Source organism: Lissotriton helveticus, chromosome 3_1 (assembly GCF_964261635.1).
Source record: "Lissotriton helveticus chromosome 3_1, aLisHel1.1, whole genome shotgun sequence".
Lineage (NCBI taxonomy): Eukaryota > Metazoa > Chordata > Amphibia > Caudata > Salamandridae > Lissotriton > Lissotriton helveticus.
The window spans coordinates 173,993,852-174,018,442 of record NC_136061.1 but is presented as its reverse complement, the minus strand read 5'-3'; the positions used below and the strand labels follow the sequence as shown (position 1 = coordinate 174,018,442).

Here is a 24,591-nt window from a genome sequence, read left to right as displayed (position 1 = left end):
AATTTGGGCTCTAAGGTGATACCTAGGGACTTGACCGAATCTTTCGGCTTGAGGGTGCCATTGAGGGCGTCGATGGCTTTGAGCCATTCTTCAATTTGGGGGGTTTCGTCTCTGTTGGAGATGAGTAGAACTTTGTTTTTTTCTTGATTAAGCTTCAGGTGATTTTGTGAGAGCCATTGTTGAACGTCTTTGAGCGTGTCATTGAGTTTGAGAATGTCGTCCATAGAGGTGGTTTCCAGTTAGAGCTGCGTGTCATCAGCGTAGAGGTGGAAGGGGATGTTGCAATTCCTGAGTATTGTGGTAAGGGGTTCCATGTAGATATTGAAGAGTTTGGGGGAGAGTACTGACCCTTGTGGGACTCCTCTACTGACGAGTTTTTGATTTTTACTCTTTGCGAGCGATTGTGTAGGAAGGAGGAGAACCAGTTCAGTACCGTCAATTTCAAGCCTGCTCTTTCTTGAAGGACTTTTAGGAGCAGTGTGTGATCAACAGTATCAAATGCGGCCAATAGGTCAAGGAGAATGAGAAGGCAGCATTGGTCTGAGTCAAGTGATTTGTGTAGATCGTCTATGACGTTTAGGATGGCAGTTTCAGTGCTGCATCCCTTTCTGAAACCTGATTGGTGGGGGTCGAGGAGCTTGATGTTCTCTAAGTGTCGGCTTAACTGTGGGAGAACACATTTTTCCAGTGTTTTGGATATGAGAGGAAGGTTTGATACGGGTCTAAAGTTGTTCATATCTTCCGTGTCCAGCCCTGTTTTATTTTAGTAGCGGCGTGACTTGGCCGACCTTGAGGCAGTCTGCGATAATTCCCGAGCTCAGCGAACTGTTGATGATTTTGCACCAGATTGGGGCTAGGGTGTGTTTCAGTACTTTGGCCAGGTTTATAGGAAGCTGATCCAGGGAGTGGGATGAACGTTTGGCGTTGGTGATGATCTCTGCTTCCTGAATCGGCGTGAAGACGGACCATTGAGTGTTTGGGGTCAATAAGGTGTGGTCAGTCAGTGGTGGAGTCTTGGTCTCCCTGAGAAAAGAGGGGTTTGTGCTGAGAGAGAGGTCGATCTTGATGATTTTTTCGTTAAAAAAGCTGGCAAAGTTGTCGCATTGTTTCGGATCTGAATCGGATGTGATGGGTTTGGAAGTTTGGCTTCTGATGATGCTGAAGAGTTCTTTGGGGCGATTTTTTTGCATTATCTAGAGCGGAACAGAAGAAAGAAGATTTTTTTTCCTTGATGAGTTTGTAGTAGTTTCTGTGTGCTGTCTTGAGTTGTTCTCGGTGATGGGTGGAGGGATTGCTCCTCCAGATTCTTTCAAGGGATCTGAGAAGTCTGCTTTCGTCATTGATGTCCGTGGTGAACCACGATCTCGATGGAATGTTTCTGGATTTTTTTCAGTTTCAAGGGCGCCAGGTGGTCAAGGGTGGCCATCATGTTGGAGTGGTAGAGAGAGGTGAGATCTGTGGTTGAGAGGTGCTCCCTCATGTTCGGAAGAAGGGTTTTTAATTCTTCTTCTAGGATGATCTGTGGGACTTGGGCAATATTCCTTATCCATTTGGAAGGAGCTTGTTTTATGTGTCGGGTTGGCGTTGGTTGGTTGATGTGGAAAAGAATTAAGTGGTGGTCTGACCAGTCTACTGGAATGATATAGTCGATGGTGATTGTGAAATTGTCCGCAATGATTGCGTCGAGTATCGCTCCTCTGTAGTGTGTTTCTTCAGAGCAGTGTTGTTTTAGATTGTTTTCTAGCAGAAGGTTGTTGAGGGATTGGATGAGCGGGTTAATTGTTTCGTTCCATCTAATGTTGAGATTGCCCAGCATTATGTTATTGGCGTTGTTGAGCGCGCATTGGGTAATTAGGTCAGATAGTTGCATTCCGAATTCCTTAGAATTGCCTGGTGGGTGGTAGAGGAGATGGCAAAGTATTGAACTCTTTGTGCAGGATTTGATGTTGATAGAAAGGTATTCGAAGGAGCTGTATAGGTATGGTGAGCTTTCAGTGATAGCGAGGTTAGTCTTGTGAATGATAGCTACACCTCCACCTCTCTGCTTATGGCGGTCTTTGTGAGTGATTGAAAATCCTGGTGGTACCAACATGTCCAAGATGGGGGCTGACAGGGAGTTGAGCCAGGTTTCTGTGATAAAGGCTACATCAATATCATGTGAGAGGATAGCTTCTGCCAGTTCTGTTGCGTGTTTGGAGGCAGATCTGCTGTTGATGAGCATGCATCTGATGCGGGGTTCTACATCTTGCAACGACTTGCTGGGTTGGGCTCTAGTTAGAGAGGTTAGGTGTGTCGGGGGTCTGGGGAGTCTAAAGGGGGGAGGTTCCCTGCCCACTCCTGTAATTACTTGAATAGAGGAATTGGGTGAGAAAATCAGCCTGGGGACCAGTGTAAGGGTAGGAGGGGTCTCTCTCTGTGAATGCTGAGAGGTGCTCTGGTCAGGGGTCGCGGGGTGGACGTAGGAAGAGGTGAGTGGGGTCACTTCCTGAGGGGAGAGGGAGGGTTTCATTCTACTCGGTCTGTCTGTTCACTTCTCTACCACTGGTATGGTGACATGTGGGAGCGATCTGGTGGAGGCGAGGGTCGGGATGGGAGGAGGCGATTTGTGCAGTCTGGGGACGGCGGGGGTGGAGGGGTGGGCGAGCTGTTGGGTGGGCACTTCGATTTTGGCTAGGGAAGAAAAAGTATCGTTCAAGCCTCAAACCAGGGTTTCGAGCTGAGCTTCCAGAAGGGTGAGACGGTGCAATATATTATTTGTGTGGGTAGAAGGGGGAAGGAGGATGGTGTTCTGTGTTGGGGGTGTGAGTGCGCATGGAGCGGTGTTGCTGTTAAGGAACGGAGGGCGTGGGTGAATTGGTGTCGACTCCTCTTGAGGGATATGAGAGGGTGAGCCACGGGTGAAGATACTTCTAGGTGGGATAGAGGTGGGAGGAAGCGCTCTTTCTAGTTGGGCGGTAGGCTGCACTGTGGGGGTTGGGTGTGAGGGCCAGGGAGACACTGGGGGTGGGAATGTGAGTGGGGCTCTTCTCTGGTGATCTGGATATCATTGTTGGGGGTGTCTGGTGTAGTGGGAGGGCTCTTTAGTTGTGGATGTGAGTAGGGCTCTACTCTGGAGTGATGGTTATGATTGGTAATGGGGTGGGATTGGACGGTGGTAGGGGTTGTCTCAAGGAGGGTGGTAGGTTGCGCTGTCGGAGTAAATGTGGGCGGGTTTTGGGGCCGTTGTGGGAGGAGAATGGAGAGGGGCGCTATTGTTGTGTGTTGAGTCTGAGTGGAGGGTGGGTAGAGTAGGGCGGCGGTTGGCACTTTCATGACGGTGGACGGTTGGTGCAGGTTGGCATTCAGAGGCGGGGGGTTGGCATGGAGGGGGTGTTCTAGCTGGGTCCTGTGTCTTGCTGGGGGTTGGAGTTTAGCCAGACAAGCGTTCCGAGCTTGAGGCGGGGTAAGAGTGGAGGTCTTCTTTAACTTGAGGAACAGGGAGTCAAAGAACTCGAGGTTCTCATTTTTTGCCTGAATCAGGATGGTGCCATTATCGAAAATGGTTGTTGAAATGGAGCCGGTGAGGGACTGGTGTTTTTGCAGGGAGATGGTAAGTTTACGATTGAGTGCTGTGATGGTGGTTTTGGCGACTAGGAGGTGGGCATTAAGGCTGTTGATCCAATGGTCCGGTCTGACCGTGTAAAAGATGAAGTCCATTTTAAGCTGACCTCTAGATGGGCAGTGGTACGTGTCTACGATAAGTGTTTCTGGGAAATTGTCTTATAATTTTCAGTTTAAGGAGTTTTTTTGCTTTGATAGATAGTCTATGGGGGTAAGAAATAGCGAAAGCGTTTTGACCGTGGGGAGTTAGGTAGTTCGTGGTTAAGCATGGGTAATCGTCGGAATGTATGGCTGGAGGCATCTTGGTATGGTTGAGGAGAGAGGAGGGACTCTTGAATGAGAGGGGGGTTGGGAAGTTGCAATGCAGGGGGTAGAAGTTCTAGGCAAGGGCTCTCCGGCGGGGAGTGCTGTTAAGTGGGATTCAAATTTTTTTTTAATGAGGACTGCTAGTACGGACCATCAGGGAAATAGACCAACTGCCGGGGGGTGTTTGGATTTATTGGGGGTGGGCGGAGGTGCTGTGTTCTCTAACTGGTGGTAGGGGCTGTTTGTTGTCTGGGAAACAGTATGCCAGGGGCCAGCAAGGCTGTGAGGACAGTAATGTCAGCAGGGAGGTCAAGCTGCCCTAGGGTTGGGGGCTTTGTAGCAGGAGTAGTCGTGCTGCAGTCGTCTACTATGCTTATGACCAGCTTGGTGATCTGGGGCACTTCACTTTTGCCTGGGGCTGTGTTGGTATGGTTGGCAAATGCAGGGGGTGGTGATCTAATCCTCTCCTGCTGCCTCAGGGGGTGGTAGACTGATCCTCTCCTACTGTTTAGGAGATCCTGAGTGCGGGCGTCATTAGTTGCTACTAATCAGTCATAGTTGGCGGCCATTTTGGGGTCAGGCGGCCCTGGATAGAGAATGGAGAGGGGGTTTAACCTCCCAAGAGGCTTTCTAGGTCCTGTCCCCTATTTTTAGCCCACCATGGGGGTCGTGTACAAGTCGGCAAGTTATTAGTGCTAATTGGTTGTTTTTAGCACTATAAAGCGCCAAGTTAGCTGGGAATGTTGTCGGTTGGCGGCCATCTTGAGAACAGGCGTCCCGGGTTTATTGAGGCAAGACGGCGGTCGGGAGCTTCTTTCAACGAAACTGTTGTGATTCAGGGGAAAATGATAAATCAGGGGCGGTCTCCTCTTCTTGACAAGACGTTGATCTGCTGGCTGGCTCGGGATACCGTCATTCGCAGTTCTTTAGATCCCGCCGTGTTTTCAGAGCTTCTCTCCGTTTTTGGTGAGTGCAGGAAGGTAGCTCCTATCTTGTTCATGGGCTACGGGGAGGGATGGATGAGCACTCAGGTGTGGTTAGGGAACTGAGCACCGATCGGATAGCCTGTTCCGTCATTCGTTATCTCCATGTTAGTGGGGACTCCTGTGTTAGCTTTATCTCAATGTTATTGTCGGTGCGGATCACCGCCCGTTGAGCCGGACCGAGGAGGGGGGCTCCGGGGGTTACTCCGGGTCAGCGATTGCTCTCCTACCTTTCTCGAGGTTGCGAGGCGGGAGGGAAGGGCGCTCCGGTTTCATCTGCGCCCGCTGGTCAGCTCTCCAGAGGCAGTCTGTAGTTTCAGCGTGGCTTCTGAGGACTCCTGAGTCCAATTCTTCCCGCTGTCCCCGGTGCGGATCGCTTGTGGAGCTGGTCTGAGGAGGGGTCCGGGGGGGGTCGCTCTGGGTCGGAATTTACACTCTTGTGATCCCTCGACCCCGGAGCTCATCCCATCAGCTCTCTCCTGTCGGCCATCTACTGTTTGGAGTGAGTGCTGCAGGGCATTGGCTGGACATGGTGAATGCCTGCTCATGGGGAAGTTGTGTACAGCGACTAGTAGTAGGATACTTACTGCACCTTCAAAGATGTAACTTAGCCTACACATCTATTAGATTACGTCTTGCAGCCATAGTAGCATATCTTCAAAACAGACAGCATCTATCTCTTCAGAGTGCCTGCTATTAACGCCTTTATGGAAGGCCTTGGAGAATAATTCCTCCCAGACTACCACCTTCACCAGTGTGGAATTTGAACATTGGTCTCACACGGCTAATGGGACCTCCTTTCGAACCTTTACATAAATCTGAACTACAATTTTTAACATGGAAGGTTACGTTCCTAGTAGCTATTACTTCTCTACGGAGAGTTAGTGAACTACAAGCACTAACCATTCAAGAACCTGTCTTGCAAATGCATCAGAATAAGGTCGTTCTCCGTACTAATCCAAAATTCCTACCCAAGGTCATTTCTCCCTTCCACCTCAATCAATCTGTGGAACTGCCAGTCTCCTTCTCGCAGCCACAAACAGTAGCAGAAAGAGCTCTTCATACCCTAGATGTCAAAAGAGCATTGCTATACTACATTGAGAGAACACAACCTTTTCGTTATACCAAACAATTTTTTGTGTCTATCACCACCACGCAAGGGTAATCCCATATCAAAATCTGGGATAGCTAGATGGATTGTCAAATGCATACAAATTTGCGACCACAAAGCTAAACGAACGTTATCTGTTCCTCCTAAAGCCCATTCTACAAGAAAAATAGGGGCTTCAATGGCATTTTTAGGTAACATTCCCCTAGATGACATCTGCAGAGCAGCTACATGGTCTACACCGCACACATTCACAAACACTATTGTGTAGATGTGCAAACCAAGCAACAAGCTAATGTGGGCCAGGCTGTTCTCAAAACATTATTTCAAACTACTGTAACAGATAGGGGTGGTCGCCGCTAACAGTGGGTACTACTATACAATCTATGCACAGTGTGCAATCTGCAGCTCATATGCCTCGAACGGAAAATGCTACTTACCAGTATGCATCTGTTCTTGGCATGTAGAGATGCAGAGTTGCACACGCCCATCCGCCTCCCTGGCTACCCTTGTCTGTTCCAGTACTATCTTAATTATATACAGTTTACACGGACATCCTTCCTTTTCTTGCAAAGCTCCATCATTTCCCTAATGACGAAAAACAATCTGAGGATGGAGCCGATGTCCATGCGCAGTATGGTCCAGAGGAGGAGTCGCCCATCTCGTGACTTCCAAAGAAAATTTCAGGACAAAAACAAACTGCAAACATCCGGGCGCAACACTAGGTGGCGATCTATGCACAGTGTACAACTCTGCAGCTCTACATGCCAAGAATAAATGCATACTGGTAAGTAGCATTTTCCTTATTGCTTTTACACCTCCCCACGTGGAAAATGCAATTTCTAAATCTGGAATTTCAAGCTAGATATTTCAATGCATCCAAACTTATGTCAAAACTAAAAGGCTTCTACCTGTTCCCTAAAGCACATTCTACCCACAAAATAGGAGCTTCTATGAATTTTTTAAGGAACATTCCAATTGCTGATATTTGCTAAGCAGCAGCATGGTCCACTCCGCACACATTCACAAAACATTATTGTGTGGATGTATATACACGTTAACAAGCCAATGTTGGTCAAGCTGTACTAAAAAGTATTTTTCAAACAACTGTAACCCCCCACGGATTAACCACTGCATGGGGAGAGGGACTGCTTTACAGTCTACGCAAAGCATGTGTATCTACAGCACACATGCCTCATTCTTACCCTGTAAGCATCTGTTCTTGGCATGTAGTGCTGTAGATTTACATGCACCCTTTCTCCTCCCCAAAACCCTGTGTCGGTTGCAGTTCATATACATTACATCTCATTACTCGCTTGGACATCTCATTACTGATCCATACTAAAATTCCAATCTCACCTATCTGTGGCAAAATAATTTGTCAATAAAGTATATGACCATGTGCAGCATTACCAAGAGGAGGAGTCACAAAGCCTTGCAACACAAAGAAAACGTCTTGGGGAAAAAAAAAACTTGTAACCATCCGAGCACAACACTAGATTGCGGACTTATGCACAGCATGTGAATCTACAGCACTACATGCCAAGAACAGATCCTTACAGGGTAAGTAATCTAATCCTTCCATAAATACAAACAATATAAAATCATAATCAATGGTTAAAACACTGGAGACTAACAAGAAACCATAAATATTTCCCAAGTAATTAACAACTATAAAATCACCATCACTTTTCGGTCAGTAGTCATCAATAAAGTGCCATAATGATATTAAAGCATAGATAATTAAAGAAACTATACCATCAAGATATCACAGATAATTAACAATTATAAAACTTCCATCACTTGTTGGTGAGTAGTTATCAATAAAGTGGTGCAGTGGTATTAGTACTTAAATAATTAATAAGTATAATCATTTACATAATTGATTTCGCCAATGTGGAACATTACCTGATGTTGCGGCAACCAACTTTGATCACTGGATCAGGTCATCTATAGATCAACTTGTCCCTGAAATTACCAAACAGCCCAAAAAGAACCGAGTATCAGCACCTTGGTATGGGGCTGAGCTCAGACACACACAAGCCAACTGCAAGCGCCTTGAGCGGCTCTGGAGGACAGACTATAGTGGGAAACACACAAAAATGTACAACTTGGCCCGGAAAGAATATAAGGAGGCCATTAAACATGCTAAAGCTACCTATTATTCAACTAAAATATATGAAGTTAAAAACTCCTCGAAGGAGCTTTTTTAAAACAGTCACAGCTCTATCTAAACATCCACAGGATAGCCATTTTAAACCAGACCAAAAATTTATGGACAAAATCGCATCCTTTTTTCAAAATTACAGGCAGTCCATGATGAACTGCTGAAGACTGTGGCACTGCGTAGGGGAAACTTTGATGACCCCCTGGCGGATAACTTCCTTCAGAGTAGCCTGTCAGAATTCTCTGTTTTAGTGGCAGAGAAAGTTAATAACCTACTACCCTCGACGAAATCTGGCTCGCCTCTGGACCCGTGCCCTCCATCAAATCAGCTCACTTATTACCTACCCCTCTTTTGGATGGGGTAATTAGCACTGGTGTTTACCCGCAATTATGGAAAAAGGCGTGTATCAGGCCTATTATCAAGAAACCCACCCTGGATCCCATTGAGGTAAAGAACTATCGCCCGATACCTTGTCTCCATTTGCTATCCAAAATTCTGGAAAAGGCTATCAATATAGAACCAATGAACTACCTGGATGACAGCCTACTTCTCTACTCCTCCCAACATGGCTTTAGAGCAAGACACTCCACCGAATCAGCCCTGATAATGGCGACAGATGAAATCCGTAAGGTGGTGGATGAGGGTGGCAGAGCGGTCCTCATCCTGCTCGACCTATCAGCCGATTTTGACACCGTGAACCACACGGTGTTGGTGCAGCGGCTGAAGGCAGTAGGTATATGAGGAACGGCTATGGCACTCCTGTCATCTTTTTTGGCATCTAGGGAACAACTGATCCATTGGGAGGGGCTGAAGTCAGCAAACCTTTGCCTTCCTTGTGGAGTTCCACAGGGGTTGGCGCGGTCACCTACACTTTTTAAAATCTGTTACCTCTCGTCAGAATAATCAAACAGTATGGCTTATATCTGGTGTCATTTGCGGATGACACCCAGATAGTGGTGTCTGTCTCGCAGAGGGTGGACATTATAGCGACTCAGTTCCGTAGCTGTCTTACTGCAGTCATGGCTTGGATCAACGTAAACTTCCTTAAACTCAATACTCAAGGTTATTGAGTTTGGGAAGGGCCCCTCAGTTTGGAATCAACTCTGGTGGCCTGTGGAGGCTGGGAGCTGTCCAACTCCGGTGACCAAGGCAAAGAACCTAGGCTTTACATTTGACTGTGAATTAAAGCTCGAGAAGCAAATCAATCCAGTAACCTCTGCTTGTTTTTTCACTTTGAAACTTCTGCGCAAAATCTTGCCATTCATCCCATTAACTCTAAGGAAAACGGTAATTGGAGCCCTTGTACTTTCCAGAATTGATTATGGGAATGCGCTATACCTAGTTGTAGACAAAGACTGCTAAACTACAACCCCTTCAGAATGCAGCTGCCCATGTGCTGGTTGTTCTTCCCAAATACCATCACACATCTACCAGCGTCAGACCGCTCCACTGGCTCACCATCCCGGAAAGAGTGAAATTTAAAGCCCTCTGTCTGGTGCACAAGGCGCTATACGGAGACGCTGCCATTGACATCCGAAAGTTATTCTCTTGGTACAATGCTCCGCGAAGCCTGAGATCCGCCAATACAGTACTGGTACGGGTGTCCAGAATAAAAAAGGCTAGGAACACTGTAAGCAGTTCTGGAGGCACGATGGCATCTGAGTAGCCCCCGTTGCTGCAACTCCACCTGTCCGGTCTTTAAACCCTAATCTAGTATTTTAAATGCCTTCAAATACCCTTTAAAACCAATATGACTTACAGAGCAACTTCGATACTTGCAATCTGAAAGAGACACGTTAGTGATAGATTCCTTACCTTAGAATATCCCCAGGCGTCCGGAAAGTTTTACTAGCAGTACCCCTGTGCGTCAGTAGGTGGTGTTGTGCGGCTCCGTGTCCATCGCTGGCGTCGTATGCACCGAGATGAAGTCACGGAGACTACTTAGGCACCACCCTTGGGCGCTGACGTCAGTTCTTTCTTTTTCCACGCAGAGCCGGATAGAGCATGTACCTCAGTAACTTTTTTACTATCTTTTTGAGACTTTTGTCTTGTGTTGGTTTTCTCTGGTGCAAGTAGGGATGCCTGGTTTTAAGTCCTGAGGGGCCTGCCATCGCAATATGTCTGTGGCGGACCCTCACGACGTCTGTCTCTACTGCCTGGAGCGTGACCATGACCAGGGCCGGACTGGGAACAGCAACCAGCCCTGGCAGGTTGCTTCTCCACCGGCCCTGGAACGGGAGGGGAGGGGGCTGTTAGCTGCTAAGCACTGCTCACGCTTTTCTTACAGAGGGCCGATTTTTAGCACTGCTGCATAACCGGCACCCTGTAAGAAAAGCGGCCCCCTGCGGCCACAAAACCGGCCTCCGGCCCACCGGGAAAATGCCCGGTGCACGCTACGGCCAGTCCGGCCCTGACCATGACTCCCGGTCCTGTCTGGGCTATGGCCGAAGGCCTTGAGGGAGCGGCACCGGAAGTTGCTTGAAGTTTGGCACTCATCACTGTGCCGCTCGAGGTCCAGGGGTCGTTCTCGTGACTGCTCGCAGAGCCTTCATCACCGCTCCTCGTGATCCAAGTCTTCACCCGCGAATTCGGGTAAGAGATGACGCAAAAAGAAGTCGAAGAAGCGTGTTCGCTCTCAGACGTCCCTCCGTCGGTCCCGGATGGGGACGAGCGGAACAGGGTCTCCGCCCCTGCGGCTTCTTCGGAGCCTGGGAGTCCGTGGCCTACCTGCCTTATCCAGATCCGTCGGCGACTCCCGCACAGCTGCAAGAATTCCTTGCTGCCATGGACTGCCTGTTTAGGCCTCGGGTTCCCACCGGTGCACTTTCGGGCTCCGCGGTCCCATGGCAGGATCCTGCTGGTCCATCAACTCCTCCGGCGGATCCAGCCCCGGCGTCGCAGGATCCTGCGCCGCTGGCTCCGGCCACCGCGCCAAGAGGTCCGATACTGCCGGCTCCGGCCCCGGCGCTGCCCTCGGCTCCGCCGGCGGTGCCACAATGGATACTGCTGGTTCCGCCCCTGCCCCGGTCCCCGAAGGGTTTTGTCCCCGCCTGGGATCTGAATTGGGATGCGGCGCCGGCTCGGCCCCGGCCGGCACCCTTCCCGATGCAGTTTCTTCCCTCCCTGATCCCTGCCCCGCCACCGAGAGTACCGGTGGCGGAGGCCGATTGGGTGGGGTCGGAAGACCCTCTTGCTCATCAGTTCGATTCCGAGCAGGACTGGGTGGACGATTTGGAGGAGGCCGGCAGCCTCGACGTCTCCTCTGATCCGGGGTTTGCCTCTCCCCCACCCACTATGGAGGAAAACGCCTCGTATACGGTGGTGCTCTGTCGGGCAGCGGAGGTCCTTAACCTCGATCTTCCCACGGTGACTTAAGACTAATCTCCTCACTGAGGTGCTCCAGTCGGCGTCCACCTCATCTGAGACACTGCTGCCCTTTAACAATCCCCTCACTGAAGTCTTGTTGGGCATTTGGTTGCGGCCAGCCACGGGGGCTCCTGTGGATAAAAATGTCGCCCGGCGTCATCGCCCGGCGCCGGGTGACCCTTCCTTTCTGCTAACTCATCCCACACCGGAGAATTTAGTCATTCAAGCCCAGATGTCCCAGAGTGCTTTTCCCATGGCTCCGCCGGATAAGGACTCTAAGAAGTTGGAACAGTTTGGTAAGCGGTTGTTCTCGTCCACCAGCTTGGGGCTGCGGTCTGGGAACACAGCGTGCCTTTTGGGCCACTATTCCCACGCGGTGTGGGATACCGTTGCTGAGGTGTTGCCTCAGTGCCCGGAGGAGGTCCAGACTCTGCTGTCTCAGGCTGTGGCTGAGGGTAGGGACGCAGCTAGGTCCGCCATTTGTTGTGGCTTGGACACTGCAGACTCCCTTGGTAGGGCAATCTCAAACGACTGTGGCGCTTCGTCGCCACGGCTGGTTGAGGTCCAGCGGGTTCTTTCTGGACGTCCAGCGCTCGCTCATGGACATGCCTTTTGACGGCACTCGCCTGTTTGGTGATAAGGCCGACACTGCACTGGAGCGTTTTAAGGACTCTAGAGCTACGGCCAAGTCCTTGGGCCTTTCCACCACGCGCCCCGCCACGTCAACCTTTCATTCCTTTCGTGGCCATGGCAGAGGCACCCCTGCCCGTTCGGTCAGCCAAAAGCCTCCGCCTAACCAAACTCGGCTTGCCCGTGGGCGTGGAGGCTGCCAAGGTGGCTACGGGAGCCGGCGTAAGAGTCAGTCCACCTCTGCCCCCCCGACGGCAATCTCGAAGCCTTCCTAGTCTGAGCTTCAGGTTGCATACCACTCCGGAGGGTGGCAGGATTTGTCATCACCTTCTCCATTGGTGTTCTGTCACTTCTGACAAGTGGCTGCTGCAGCTCGTCAGGAGGATTTACTCCCGCCCCTTCGAGTATCCCCCGGCCATGTCACCTCGATTCCACTGCTTGTCGGGGGATCACTTTGCGCTTCTCCAGCAGGAAGTTATGGCCCTCTTGGCCAAGGGAGCCATCGAACACATACCTGGTCCGGAAGTAGGATGTGGTGGTTATTCCCACTACTTTCTGGTCCCCAAGACAGACAAAGGGGGCTTGCGCCCCATCTTGGACCTCAGGGACAGTCAATCGCTTCCTCCGGAAGGAGAAGTTCAAGATGTTGACTCTGGCTCAGGTCTTGACTGCCCTCGACCCTGGAGACTGGATGGTAGCTTTGGACTTGCAGGACGCATATTTTCACATCCCCGTCCTACCAGCCCACCGGCGTTGCCTGCAGTTCACGGTAGGCCAGGAGCATTTTCAGTTTGCCGTGCTCCCCTTCGGCCTTACCAGCACCCCTGTGGTGTTTACGAAAGTGATGTCGGTGGTCGCAGCTCACCTGTGCAGGTCAGGGGTGTCAGTCTTCCCCTACCTCGACAACTGGTTGTTGAAGGCGGGCTCGCCCCAGGCAGTCATTACCCACCTTCAGACTACGGCCGACCTCCTGCACTTGCTGGGGTTCTCCATCAATGTGGGGAAGTCGCACCCGAGTCCGTCTCAGAGGCGCCCCTTCATCGGAGCGGTTCTGGATTCGACGCGGTTTCGGGTTTATCCCCCCGAGCAGCGAGTATGGGACATTCAGGCTATGATTCTGATCTTTCAACCTCTGTCCGGAGTTTGTCAGGATGACCCTCCAGCTCCTGGGCCTGACGGCCTCCTGTAACCTGCTGGTGCAACATGCCAGATGGCACATGCGGGCTCTGCAGTGGGACCTGAATTTCCATTGGGCACGGCATCAGGGCAACCTGTCCGATCATGTCCAGGTCTTGGAGGGCACTGCACGACACTTGCAGTGGTGGCTAACGAATCGCGATCGGGTCATCGGCAGATCCCTCTCCCTTCCCCAACCGGAGCACACAGTGGTGACGGATGCGTCCCTCCTGGGATGGGGAGGCCACTAGGGAGAGGCGGAGATCAGAGGCCTCTGGTCTCCGGCGGAGTCCCGGCTCCATATCAACCTTTTCGAGCTTCGGACGATACGACTTTCACTGAAAGCATTCCTTCCCTCTGTTCGGGGAAGTGTGGTGCAGGTGTTCATGGACAACACCACCGCCATGTGGTATTGCAACAAACCAGGCGGGGTGGAGTCCTGGACCCTATGTCATGAGGCTCTAAGCCTCTGGACGTGGCTGGAACAGCAAAGCATTACCTTGGAGGTTCAACACTCTCTGAACGCCAGGACTGACAAACTCAGCCGCCGATGCATGATGGATCACGTATGGTGTCTGAACTCGGACGTGACGCGAGGTCTCTTTCTGAAGTGAGGAGAGCCTTGGTTAGATCTATTCGCCACCGAAGAGAATGCACATTGTCATCAGTTCTGCACGTTGGAATTTCCAAGGCGGCACTCGCTCGGCGACACTTTTCGTCACGAGTGAAGTTGCGGTCTGGTGTACGCCTTTCCGCATATACCACTTCTGCGCAGAGTGCTGAAGAAGATTCGGCGCGACCGGCCCCAAATCATCCTTGTGCCTCTGGATCGGGCATGAAGATACTGGTATCCCGAGCTACTCAGCATGGCGATCGATCCCCCGATCAGACTGCCTCTTCGGGAGGATCTTTTGTCGCAGTGGCAGGGGATGGTTCTTCATCCAAACCTGTCCAACCTCCACCTCCATTCGTGGAGATTGAGCGGCGACAGTTGACAGCTTTCGATCTTCCTCCTGAAGTATGTGATGTCATTCTGGCAGCCAGACGTCCCTCCACAAAAGCGGTATACGCCTGCAGGTGGAACAAGTTTGTGGTATGGTGCACAGCAAAGGCTGTGGATCCGCTTTCTGCCCCTCTTTCCGAGGTTCTTTTGTTCCTTCTTTCTTTGGCCCAGCAGGGCTCTACTCTGGGCACTGTCAAAGATTATCTTGCGGCTATTTCTGCCTCTACGGCTTCCTGATCAGCCTTCTCTTTTTAAGTCCCCTGTTGTTATCCACTGTCTGAAAGGCATTACGTACACGTTCCCTCAAGTGCTGTTCATCATGCCTCAATGGGACTTAAACCTTGTCTTGACGTTTCTGATGTGCGCTCCCTTCAAGCACCTTCATAACTGTCCTTTGCGTCTTCTCACCTTGAAGATTGCCTTCCTGGTTGCTATCACCACTGCCAGAAGAGTGAGTGAGCTCCAGGTTCTTTCTTCTAAACCTCCTTTCCTTTCTATTCATCCGGACAAGGTGGTTCTGAGGACCCGTCCTTCTTTCTTGCCAAACGTTGTCACGCCCTTCCACATCAGGCAGACCATCACTTTGCCCACCTTCTTTCCGCCTCCTTCCAGAGAGGAAGAGAGGCTCCACCGTCTGGCCCCAAAACGTCTGCGCTCCTACCTGAGCCGCACACAACAGTTCCGGGTGGATGACCAGCTCTTTGTTGGCTATGTGGGCGCCAAAAAAGGTCTGGCCGTGCACAAACGGACCATCTCTCGGTGGGTCGTTCTCTGCATCAAGGCCTGTTACTCGTTGGCCAAGAAGGAGCCTCCTGTGGGACTGCGTGCCCATTGCACCAGGTCAACTGCACCCACTACTGCCTTGGGACGCGGTATTCCCTTGCAGGACATTTGTCAGGCAGCTACGTGGGCCTCGCTGCACACATTTACCAAGCATTACTGCCTTGACAGTCGAGCCCGGAGAAACCGCTTCTTTGGCCGTTCTGTTCTCCGTGACTTTCTGGTTTATTCTTATTCGCAGACCCACCACCGGGGTTGGTATTGCTGGGATATCTATTCTAAGGTAAGGAATCTATCACTAATGTGTCTCTTTCAGATCTACAAGTTACTACTTGTGTAATGATATTTAGTGATAGATTCCTAACCGCCCCACTCATCCTCCCCATTTTGCGATATGATTACTAGGGTTAAGGACATCCCTTTCAGGGTCCTAGTTTCATGTCACCAGTAGTCGGTTTCTTGCATGGCTCTGCATTCCTGGCACGGAAAGTTGTGCACAAGAACTGACGTCAGCGCGCATGGGTGGTGCCTAAGTAGTCTCCGTGATGTCATCTCGGCACATGTGACGGACGCGGAGCAGCACGACGCCACCTACTGACGCGCAGAGGTACTGCTAGCAAAACTTTCCGGATCCAGTCTGACGCCTGGGGATATTCTAAGGTAATAACTAATGTCTCTTACAGATATATTGTTACACAAGTAGTAACTTGTGCGTTTGTGACCATTGCTAGGCAAGAACAGCGATCTTTGATACACGCAATGCCGAAGTATTTCCCCTGGGCCACAGCGCTCTCAACTTGCTCCGCTCCTGCATCCTTGGTGATCACTGCCCTGCGGTGGTACTCCTCTGAAGTGTGCTCCTTGATGGTTCTATCTACGATCTACAGAATCCTGCCGAGCGCGAGGGAAAGAACATCTACACACAGGAGCTGCAGTGTTTTCCGGACGGCAGTCGGGACGCAAAGAATACATTGTATTCAACACATTGAAATTGAAAAAGTAACTATCGCAGGGCGGGGAGCTAAAGCGAGTAAAATTAAAAGCGTGCAACTGACACGTCTACTGTGGAATAAACTTTTGCAGCCTAACCTTGCAGCAGTTGAAAAACGCCAGAAACGCCTTGACACTCGTGGAGCAAAAAATAGGGAACAGAGCGAAAAAATGTACTCTACAGAAAAGTTCGAATGGACAGCTAAACAGAAAAAATTACAAACAAAAAACATTAAAGGTGTAGATATTGTCAGTCTACCCAAAATGCTCAGGGTGGATAGCCTCTGATCTCTAATATATTTCTCCTGATTGAAAATGCATAACGTGATGGTGGGAGAAGTGGCTGAAATAGAGGGTCCGATTGACCAGACAGGACTTATGGAAGCCCTGCCGCCTTTAAAAAATGCAATGGAGATTAAAACACTCATATTTCAATCAACTCCAGCTACCAGTCTTGGGATGGCTCAGGAAGATAATAGCTCCAAACCTCCAATCCCATGCCCCATAGATGACCTACAAAATCTCAATAACATTGCAGCTGAGAAAAGCGATATAATCAATAAGGATATGGCGACTCTTAGTGGAACTGACCAGGAAAAAACCCACGCTCTCCTGCCTATAACGCCTGATAACATAGACAAATTTTATTCATATACGGATGAATCGAAAATATCGGATGAAAGTGAATCCGTCAATAGTGAAGGAGGAAGTCAGAACTGGGAGAGCAGCACAGATTTAGAGCTATCCATGAAAGTTTCTTCACAAAAGAAAATTCTGAGGCAGAAATCCATTCGACATAAGAAATGTGAGACCCCCGATCAGGGTAGCACGATGGATCTCAGATGGGACTACTCTGCATCACAGTTTTCAGCTCTGACAGAACCAACGATGTGCTCAAGAGAGAACTATACACCCTCAGGGAGCATAGCCAATGGAGCAGTTGATCCCAAAAGCGAACCTACTTTGGCAGAAGTGCTACAATCTATTAAGAACTTTCAAGAGAAGGTCAAGATAAATAGCCGAAGGTCGCGGCTTGCAACGCAAAAGCTTCAAGGCACCATAAGGAAAGTGGGCAAGACATGCGTTGAAATTTCGGATAGAATGGCCTCAGTAGAAATACGTACGGAAAATTTTGAGAAAGATAGTATCACTTTGAAAACGCAAGGAGAGGAACATGATGGTATAGTTAAAGACCTTATGCACAAAGTCGAGATAGCATAATGGAGGAAATACCAACACCTATTGAACTTATAATGGGTAAAGACGCATGGGGGTGGCTTTAGAGATTTTTGAATGATAGCCATTACAAGAAGGTCCGTTTTAAATCATTAATAGGCAGGCATAGAATCATGAGACTAGTTTGGAAATTGCTAGGGCTGGGCCGACTGAATTATTATACACCGATAGGTAGTAATCCTAATTTGCCAGAAATTTTTTAAGATCCTATTGTCACAAGATGGTGTGATTTCGGCTTGTCCAAGCTCGGTGAATTCTAATCTTTTACCGCTATAGTCAGCTTTGACAACCTTAAGTAGACGTATAATTTAGATCAGAGAGATTTCTATAAATATCTCCAAATTCGGGATTTTCGAAGCAAAAAAGGGGGAGGCTCAATTGGCTTCACCAATAATTATATGATGGATAGGCTAAGGAAAAATAGACCGCTTTGTATCGGGATGTTTATAGTTTTTTTAACTCATTTAATGCCGGCTGAAAATCTTAATTCCGGCTCGGCTCCAGGCACAATATTACAAATCCTGTTTTTCACTCTATTACACACCCAAAAAGATTTCTAAATGGGTGACAGGAAAAGGAACACGGTGTTCCCGATGTGCAGTATTTCAGGCGGATTTAAATCACATGTTTAATTCATGCAATTCTTTAAGCAATTAAAAACAGAAAATCTATAATTTCTTTAAGGAGGTACTAGTGGTTGATTATTCCCTCTCACCGTCTTTGATCAGAACTACAAGGGAAGCCAGGAGAGAAACGTGTTTATTGGCATGGCGATATTACGCTTATGCCTTGCTTCGGCTTGGCTGGATCCAACTCCCCCTGGTTTTCACCAATGGCTTTCTCGTTTATTGACAAATTGTCATTTTGAGATAGCTATCTAGCAAAAAGGGGATTGTGGGCTCCATCTAAAGGCCGTAAAATGTGGGCTCCTCTGACTAGATGGATTGAGAAGCATTAGTAAAACTCAAAAATGTGTTCTTTAGGATGTTGTATTTTTTTTCTTTTTCTTCAAAACCAACAGCCAATTGAATGAGTCCAACTCCTTATGGGTGGGGAGGGTGGGGTTAAGACTGGTAGGAGTAGGGGGTGGGATAAACTAATACAATGTGCATAATTCTTATACTTTTTTCCCTCTTTATTATATTTTTTTCGTGTTTGTTTTTTCATTAATGAATTGTAATAATTGTACATATGATAATATAATTATACACTAGTGAAAAAAAGTTTTAAAAAAAAACCTGAATAAAAAAGGCAAGAAGGGGTGGTAAGAGCTTTTCCCATCAAGCCGCTAAGCTGTGGAACTCCTTCCCTCACAGCTGAGATTGCAACCCTACAGGACTATCTTCAGGAAACAGGTTAAGACCTGGCTGTTTCCTAAGTGCTTTTAAATAAATAAGTATCTGGATTAGTATGAACCTATCTTAGCGCCAAGACGCCGCGGCGTTCGAGCACTCTATAAATGTATCGGTCAGTCAGTCAGGTAAGTCTATTGCGATCTTCGTTCTAGAAGTGCAAATCATCAGCATAATTCCTATCACCAATGAACAATATTAAGTCAATTGCTACCTTCATTCTATATTTTTGTTCACTGCCACCCTGTAGCAGTTACCTACTGGTCTTGTGGATGCGAAAAGAATTGCTTTTTCATGTAAACTCAAATACTTCATCGTTCTACAGTTGAGCTGGGGTTCTGCTGGATCGTGTCCTTTTAATATTGCCGACCTGCAGGATCGAATGCCCCTGACGTTAAAACTCTTTTTTAACAATATTACACATGCTTTTTAAATTTTTTTGATTTAAACTGGCATATATAGATTAAATTAATAAAATCCTCCTTTGCGAAGCCACATAGTCTATAAGATGTAGGACCACTATATTTCCAGGAAGGCTGGCCGGGATGGTAATGTGCCAAAGCGGATTCCCATTCGTTTTCTCTTTATGTGTGCCGAAAATATCCTTTTTGAAGTATGAGGCCTGTTCCAATTTCATACGTTTGTAGAACCATTCAGGTGTGCACACGACTGGTTAATCTGGTTTTTGTCATCTAAATAGGAATGCATCGTGACGGCTAGTTTTACGACTTTCCTAAATACCTGGAAGGACCGATTCTTGTTCCAGAGCTCTGCTGTCGTTGTTGCTGTTATTGATGAATGCTATAATCAGTATTGCACATGACATAGTTGTTAATGAGAAGTTTGGTGGCATATTGAGTACTTAAGCACTGTGATTATTGCAGTAATATGAAGGATTCTAGCTGCATGCTGGAACCTAGGAGCACACCAAGGTTTCATGAGGTGGGGAACAGGATATCGGAGGGTTGTGTGTGTGTGTGTGTGTGTGTGTGTGTGTGTGTGTCTTTTCTTTCACGCAACTCCAGTGCTTAATGTTAAAAAAAAAATCTGTTTGGGGACATATCTTTGCAGATTAGTAGCTATTTTGGACTTGAAGCTTCAGTTTTCTGTCCTTTCACAAAGTCCTCTGAGGAGCTAAGTAAAAGGGCAGCCTTATCTAGGCATTCTTGTCGACTGCGGATGCAAAGGAAGTCCTAGATTTCAGAGAATCCTTTAGAAGAAGCACCCCACGGGATTAATACTGTCCCTAGACCACCATGATATTTGAATTGCAACACCTTTTTGTTGAAGCCCCACAAAACTGTTTGGGTTGGGGTGGCACCCTAGCCTCCAAAGGAGCTAGTACACTGTAAAAAATATATATATATATATGTGTGTGTGTGTGTATATATATATATATATATATATATATATGTGTACACCCCCCCAAATAAATACGGTAGTCACTTGCAACGAATGATTGTCAGAGACAAATAAAAAGCTGCACATTGTTAATCTTGCTTTTTAGGATGTCGTTTTTAGTAATTGTGAGGCAGCTGCACAGTACATAAAAAGCAATAACATGAAATATCTAATCACAAAGCTTGATTGGTAAAGAACTTGTAATAATTTTCTCCAGAATACTATCCAAACTGTGAAGTGGTTTTCATGGGAATGGCCAACATACACTCCATCAGAAACAGCTTTCAATACCTTCGTGCTGTCTGCAACCAGATGCCTGATCCTGGAAAGTAAGTGTTCTATCCGTGATCTAAACATTGCCAATAGTATGTTATGATCTTTCCCAGATATTATTTTTCTAAATGGGGTCAGTTAGCTTTCCCAACAATCTGTGTCCTTGTGCTTCACATTAGTCTTTGTTTCTTTGCTTCCGTTTTCCTCTTTACCTGCTCCCTACAGTCCAGCCTTCCTTCATTCATGCACTCTTTACTCTCCACATTTTGACACTTCTGTGCCTATGCGGCTTACCTTGTAGGTGCTTTAATTGCACTGTTTCACCTCATGTAAAGCGCTCTGTTACCTCCGGGTCCAACCAGCGCTATATAAAACTCGTCAAATAAATAAGCATTAAAGTAGTTTGCCTTCTTTCTTCCTTAAAACAGACATCAAGGCCTAATTCAATATCAAAAGATCTTAGTCTGTTTCATTCCCCAGTAGCATTTGTCTTACACTTCACACTTCTTCTAAGAACCTTGTTTCTTTCTACATCCCTCTTTAATTACCATGTTGCCTATGCATCAATCGTCTTAGCACCTCTCACTTCACATGCGCTTCGGTACCAGACTGCATTCATTTCCCCAAACATGTTTGCCTCATTGTCATATGCTCAGTTACCTGTGTCTCTCTTTCTTCCAAGTTTGCCTAGTCTGCATTTTTCTTTACAAATTAATGTCCTGTTATGCATTCTTCTTTGCCTGAGCTTCAAGTATTCGTACATGTGATTTAGGTATTTATAGGGTGCTTACTAGGATGCTCATTTTTTTTATGCTCCTCATTCTATATTTTTTTCTACTTTCCCTAGTTGGCTTTCAGCGCTGGAAAGTACAAAGTGGTTGCAACACCTCTCCATCATGTTAAAGGCTGCAACCCTGGTGTCTAACGCTGTGGATCGTGAGGGGCGTCCTGTTTTGGTTCACTGCTCAGATGGCTGGGACAGAACACCTCAGATTGTCTCTCTGGCAAAGCTTCTTGTGGATCCCTATTATCGAACGCTGGAGGTACTGTGCCTTTGCTGGTTCTCTGTCTCCCTTCAGAAAAGGAGGAAACCCTGCAACTAGCAGATAGAAATAAGACAAAGATCAACTGGATGAGTCTTATCTCCTGCTCCCTATAAATAATTGGGGGCTCATACAGTGGGAAGTTAAAACGTTTGCTCTCTTTTGTAAGGTTCTGTCTAGTAGAGTTACTGAATCTGAAATGGGTCTATCTTTTGTTATTGGTATTTTTGTACTTCAAAGCCTACTGGGAATCCAAGGAGTACACTGAGCATAGCAGATATGATGACACAAGATCTACACCAGGAATAGGAATAGGAATGGGAATGATTTAAAGTTGAGTTCAGGTAGGAGTGGGTCAGGGTGGGAAATTGATCACTGGCCAAGAACTGTTGGAGTTAGACAGTCAACCCATGCTACACTCATGAATTTCTTTCCCCACCAAGTGTTTTTTTTTCTTTTTTGGCCACATATACTGGTGTGTTTACATTTTAATTAATGCATTACGTTTTGAAGTTTGAGCTTAGGCATGCAACTAAATAATGTTATTCTCAATGTTAGTGATGTGATCATATTTTTTCAGTCCTAGTTTGTGTTTTGGCAAGATGTATGGAGTCATTGATGTGATCAGGAAAGGCATTATCTCATCCTGGTAAAAACGACTATGACGTGAATGGTCATTTTGAAGTCCCGTTTGATAGAGCTTTAGTGTCTAATACATTCAGATCTAGTATCATGCTGTTGGGTTTTTCAGGCAGTTAGCCTTGATGGAGAAGTCTGTACTGAGGATGAATCTAAGCAATTTGGTGTTCATTGTGAAGAAAAGTGTGAATGTCTAGTTGCTTTATGCGCAGTAATTCTTAGATCTGTGTTTGGTGTTTTTCATAAAAAAGACTTTTTTGGATTTCTAGATGACTTGTGGTACGTCACATGAAACCCACAATGCAACAAGACAGACTCCACCTTAGATTGTTTTTTCCCCCATTTGACCTTGAATGCATCTTTGAGAGACTGGTTATAGCTGTGCGTAGAAAGAATACCAAGAAAACAAACTGTGTAGCAAAACATTAAATACATGCAACCGACCCACCACCAATTCATTGGAAGTGTCAGTTTTATAAGAATTATTCTTTTTTAGGTTGGGCAAGGAGAAATCTGTTTAAGCTCTGCCACTCTCCCAGAAGCATTTTTCTGCGGCTGCACCACAGCAAAGTCAGAAATATACATCTACCCAAGGATCACAATGGAAATGCTTGCCTGGTGTGTAATATTTTCTAGGACAAAAAGCCTGGTAGGCACGACCTAATAGTGGGTATTGTATTGTATTGTATTGTGCATTTAGATAGCACAAAACTGTAACCCTACGGGTATCCTGACGCTTAGACTAACGAGTAATCAGGAGGTAAACAGACCTAAATTGGCAGTGGAAGGTCTAGTTTTCCGCCCTTGGAAACAAACAAGTTTTCAGATTCTTTCTGAAACAGGTCAGCGAGTTGGCCTGTCTGATGGTCTGGGGCAAGTCATTCCATAGTCGTGCAGCTGCCACGCCAAAGGCTCTGCCCCCCATCCTGGTTTTCTTGAATCTGGTGGTCCTTATCAAATTCGCATTAGAGGAGCAGAGCTGCCTTTTCGGATTATGCCAGGTAAACCTCTCCTGTAGTGGTAATGGGCCCAAATCATGTGCCATTCTATACACAATACAAAGAGTTTTGAAGCAGATTCTCTCTTTGATAGGCAACCAGTGTGGGACTCTCGGGGCTAAGGTCGTAGAGGACCTGCGTTGCCTATTCAGCGCCAGCTTTGCTGCCATAGACTGGACTTTCTGCAGTCTCTGTAAGATGTACTGTGGTGCTCCCAAATACAGGGCATTGCAGTAGTCCAGTCCTTACTACAATCGAGCGGGTATCTTTGGGCAGAAGCGGGAGGATCTGTCGTAACATCCGCAGCAGAGAGAAGCAAATGTTAGCAGTTGTATTTGCCTGGGACTCCATTTGGAGACTGTCATCCACTAGTACCCCCAAGTTGCGCACTGTTTTGGCAAGAACCAGGGGATCATCGTCTGGGGTGAGCTTAAACTCCAGTGTCGGATGTTGATGCAGGGTGGTGGACGGGCAAAATATCACCTCTGTTTTCCCCCCATTAAATTGCAGGGAATTTTGCCTGAGCCAGCCCACTGCCTGGCGCATGCACTCCTGGAACGTATCCATGGACCCCGCCTGTTTCCCTTCCAGGGAAAACACCAGTTGGGTGTCATCCGTGTAGTTAACCGGGTCGATTCCGTAAGACTTGATTAGGGACAGTAGAGGACACAAGTAAATATTGAAAAGAATGGAGCTTATCGCAGACTCCTGTGGAACCCTGTGATGTACTCGGGACTTACTGGACTCAAACGGCGACATAGTCACAGCCTGTTGCCTCCCTGATACGGACGCAACTAGTAAGGCATTTTGCAGCTCTCTGGTTTTTAAACTGTAACTAATCAGCAGACATACGCGGAGCGTCTGGCAAAGGGCTCCACCGCGGATCACGCTCTTGTGAATTATTGTGCTTGTGCTTTTTAAAAATCTCGCTTCCTCATGTAACATTTGTGTTTTTAAAAAAATAGAATAACGATGCACCGTATATATTCTCACTCACCCCTTTCCCCGGTCCACCGCTGAGCTTAACTCAAGATTGTTGTGGAGGGAACTGGGAAACCTTTGATCGCCGGAAGTGACTACTACTTCCGGTGGTGCGGACGGAGGTTAGCAGACTAGTGCTTTCCCCCTGAACTCCTTAAAAACAGATGCACTTCCTCATGCGCAGCGGATGCACGCAGCGGACGCGCCGGCGGCGGGCAAGCCCGTCTGCGCCCGTCCGCGCTCGGACTGGGCTCAGGGCCATCCCCCCTGTTCGATCCAACCCGGACATCTGTTACAATAGGGAGACACTTCTGGAGCTTGATCTTCTAAAAGGAAATGCAACCTGCCCACGAGCCACACCAAACACAAAATCCACAGATGAAAACCCCTGTCCAAACTGTCGGACCCGCCTGCCGCATATAAACCCTCTTCCAATTAGCTCACTGCCACGAGCTGACCAGTCTAAACCACCAGGAAATGAGGCAGCGGCATTACATAGGGAAGCTCAATACAGCCATACTTTGGCAGATAACACATTCAAGCCGGCACACGATGTAAG

At 47.7% G+C, this 24,591-nt stretch overlaps 1 protein-coding gene across 8 annotated transcripts in view; it reads left to right on the top strand.

Annotated features, from left to right (window-relative positions):
• Positions 1-24,591, top strand: part of MTMR4 (myotubularin related protein 4) — an 856,656-nt gene that overhangs the window by 513,766 nt on the left and 318,299 nt on the right. For all 8 annotated transcript variants that reach the window (XM_078679492.1, XM_078679491.1, XM_078679497.1 and 5 more), the window contains 2 exons: positions 20,316-20,427; positions 21,219-21,414. In XM_078679492.1, coding sequence (XP_078535618.1) covers positions 20,316-20,427; positions 21,219-21,414 — 308 coding nt within the window. The remainder of the gene's footprint in view (positions 1-20,315; positions 20,428-21,218; positions 21,415-24,591) is intronic.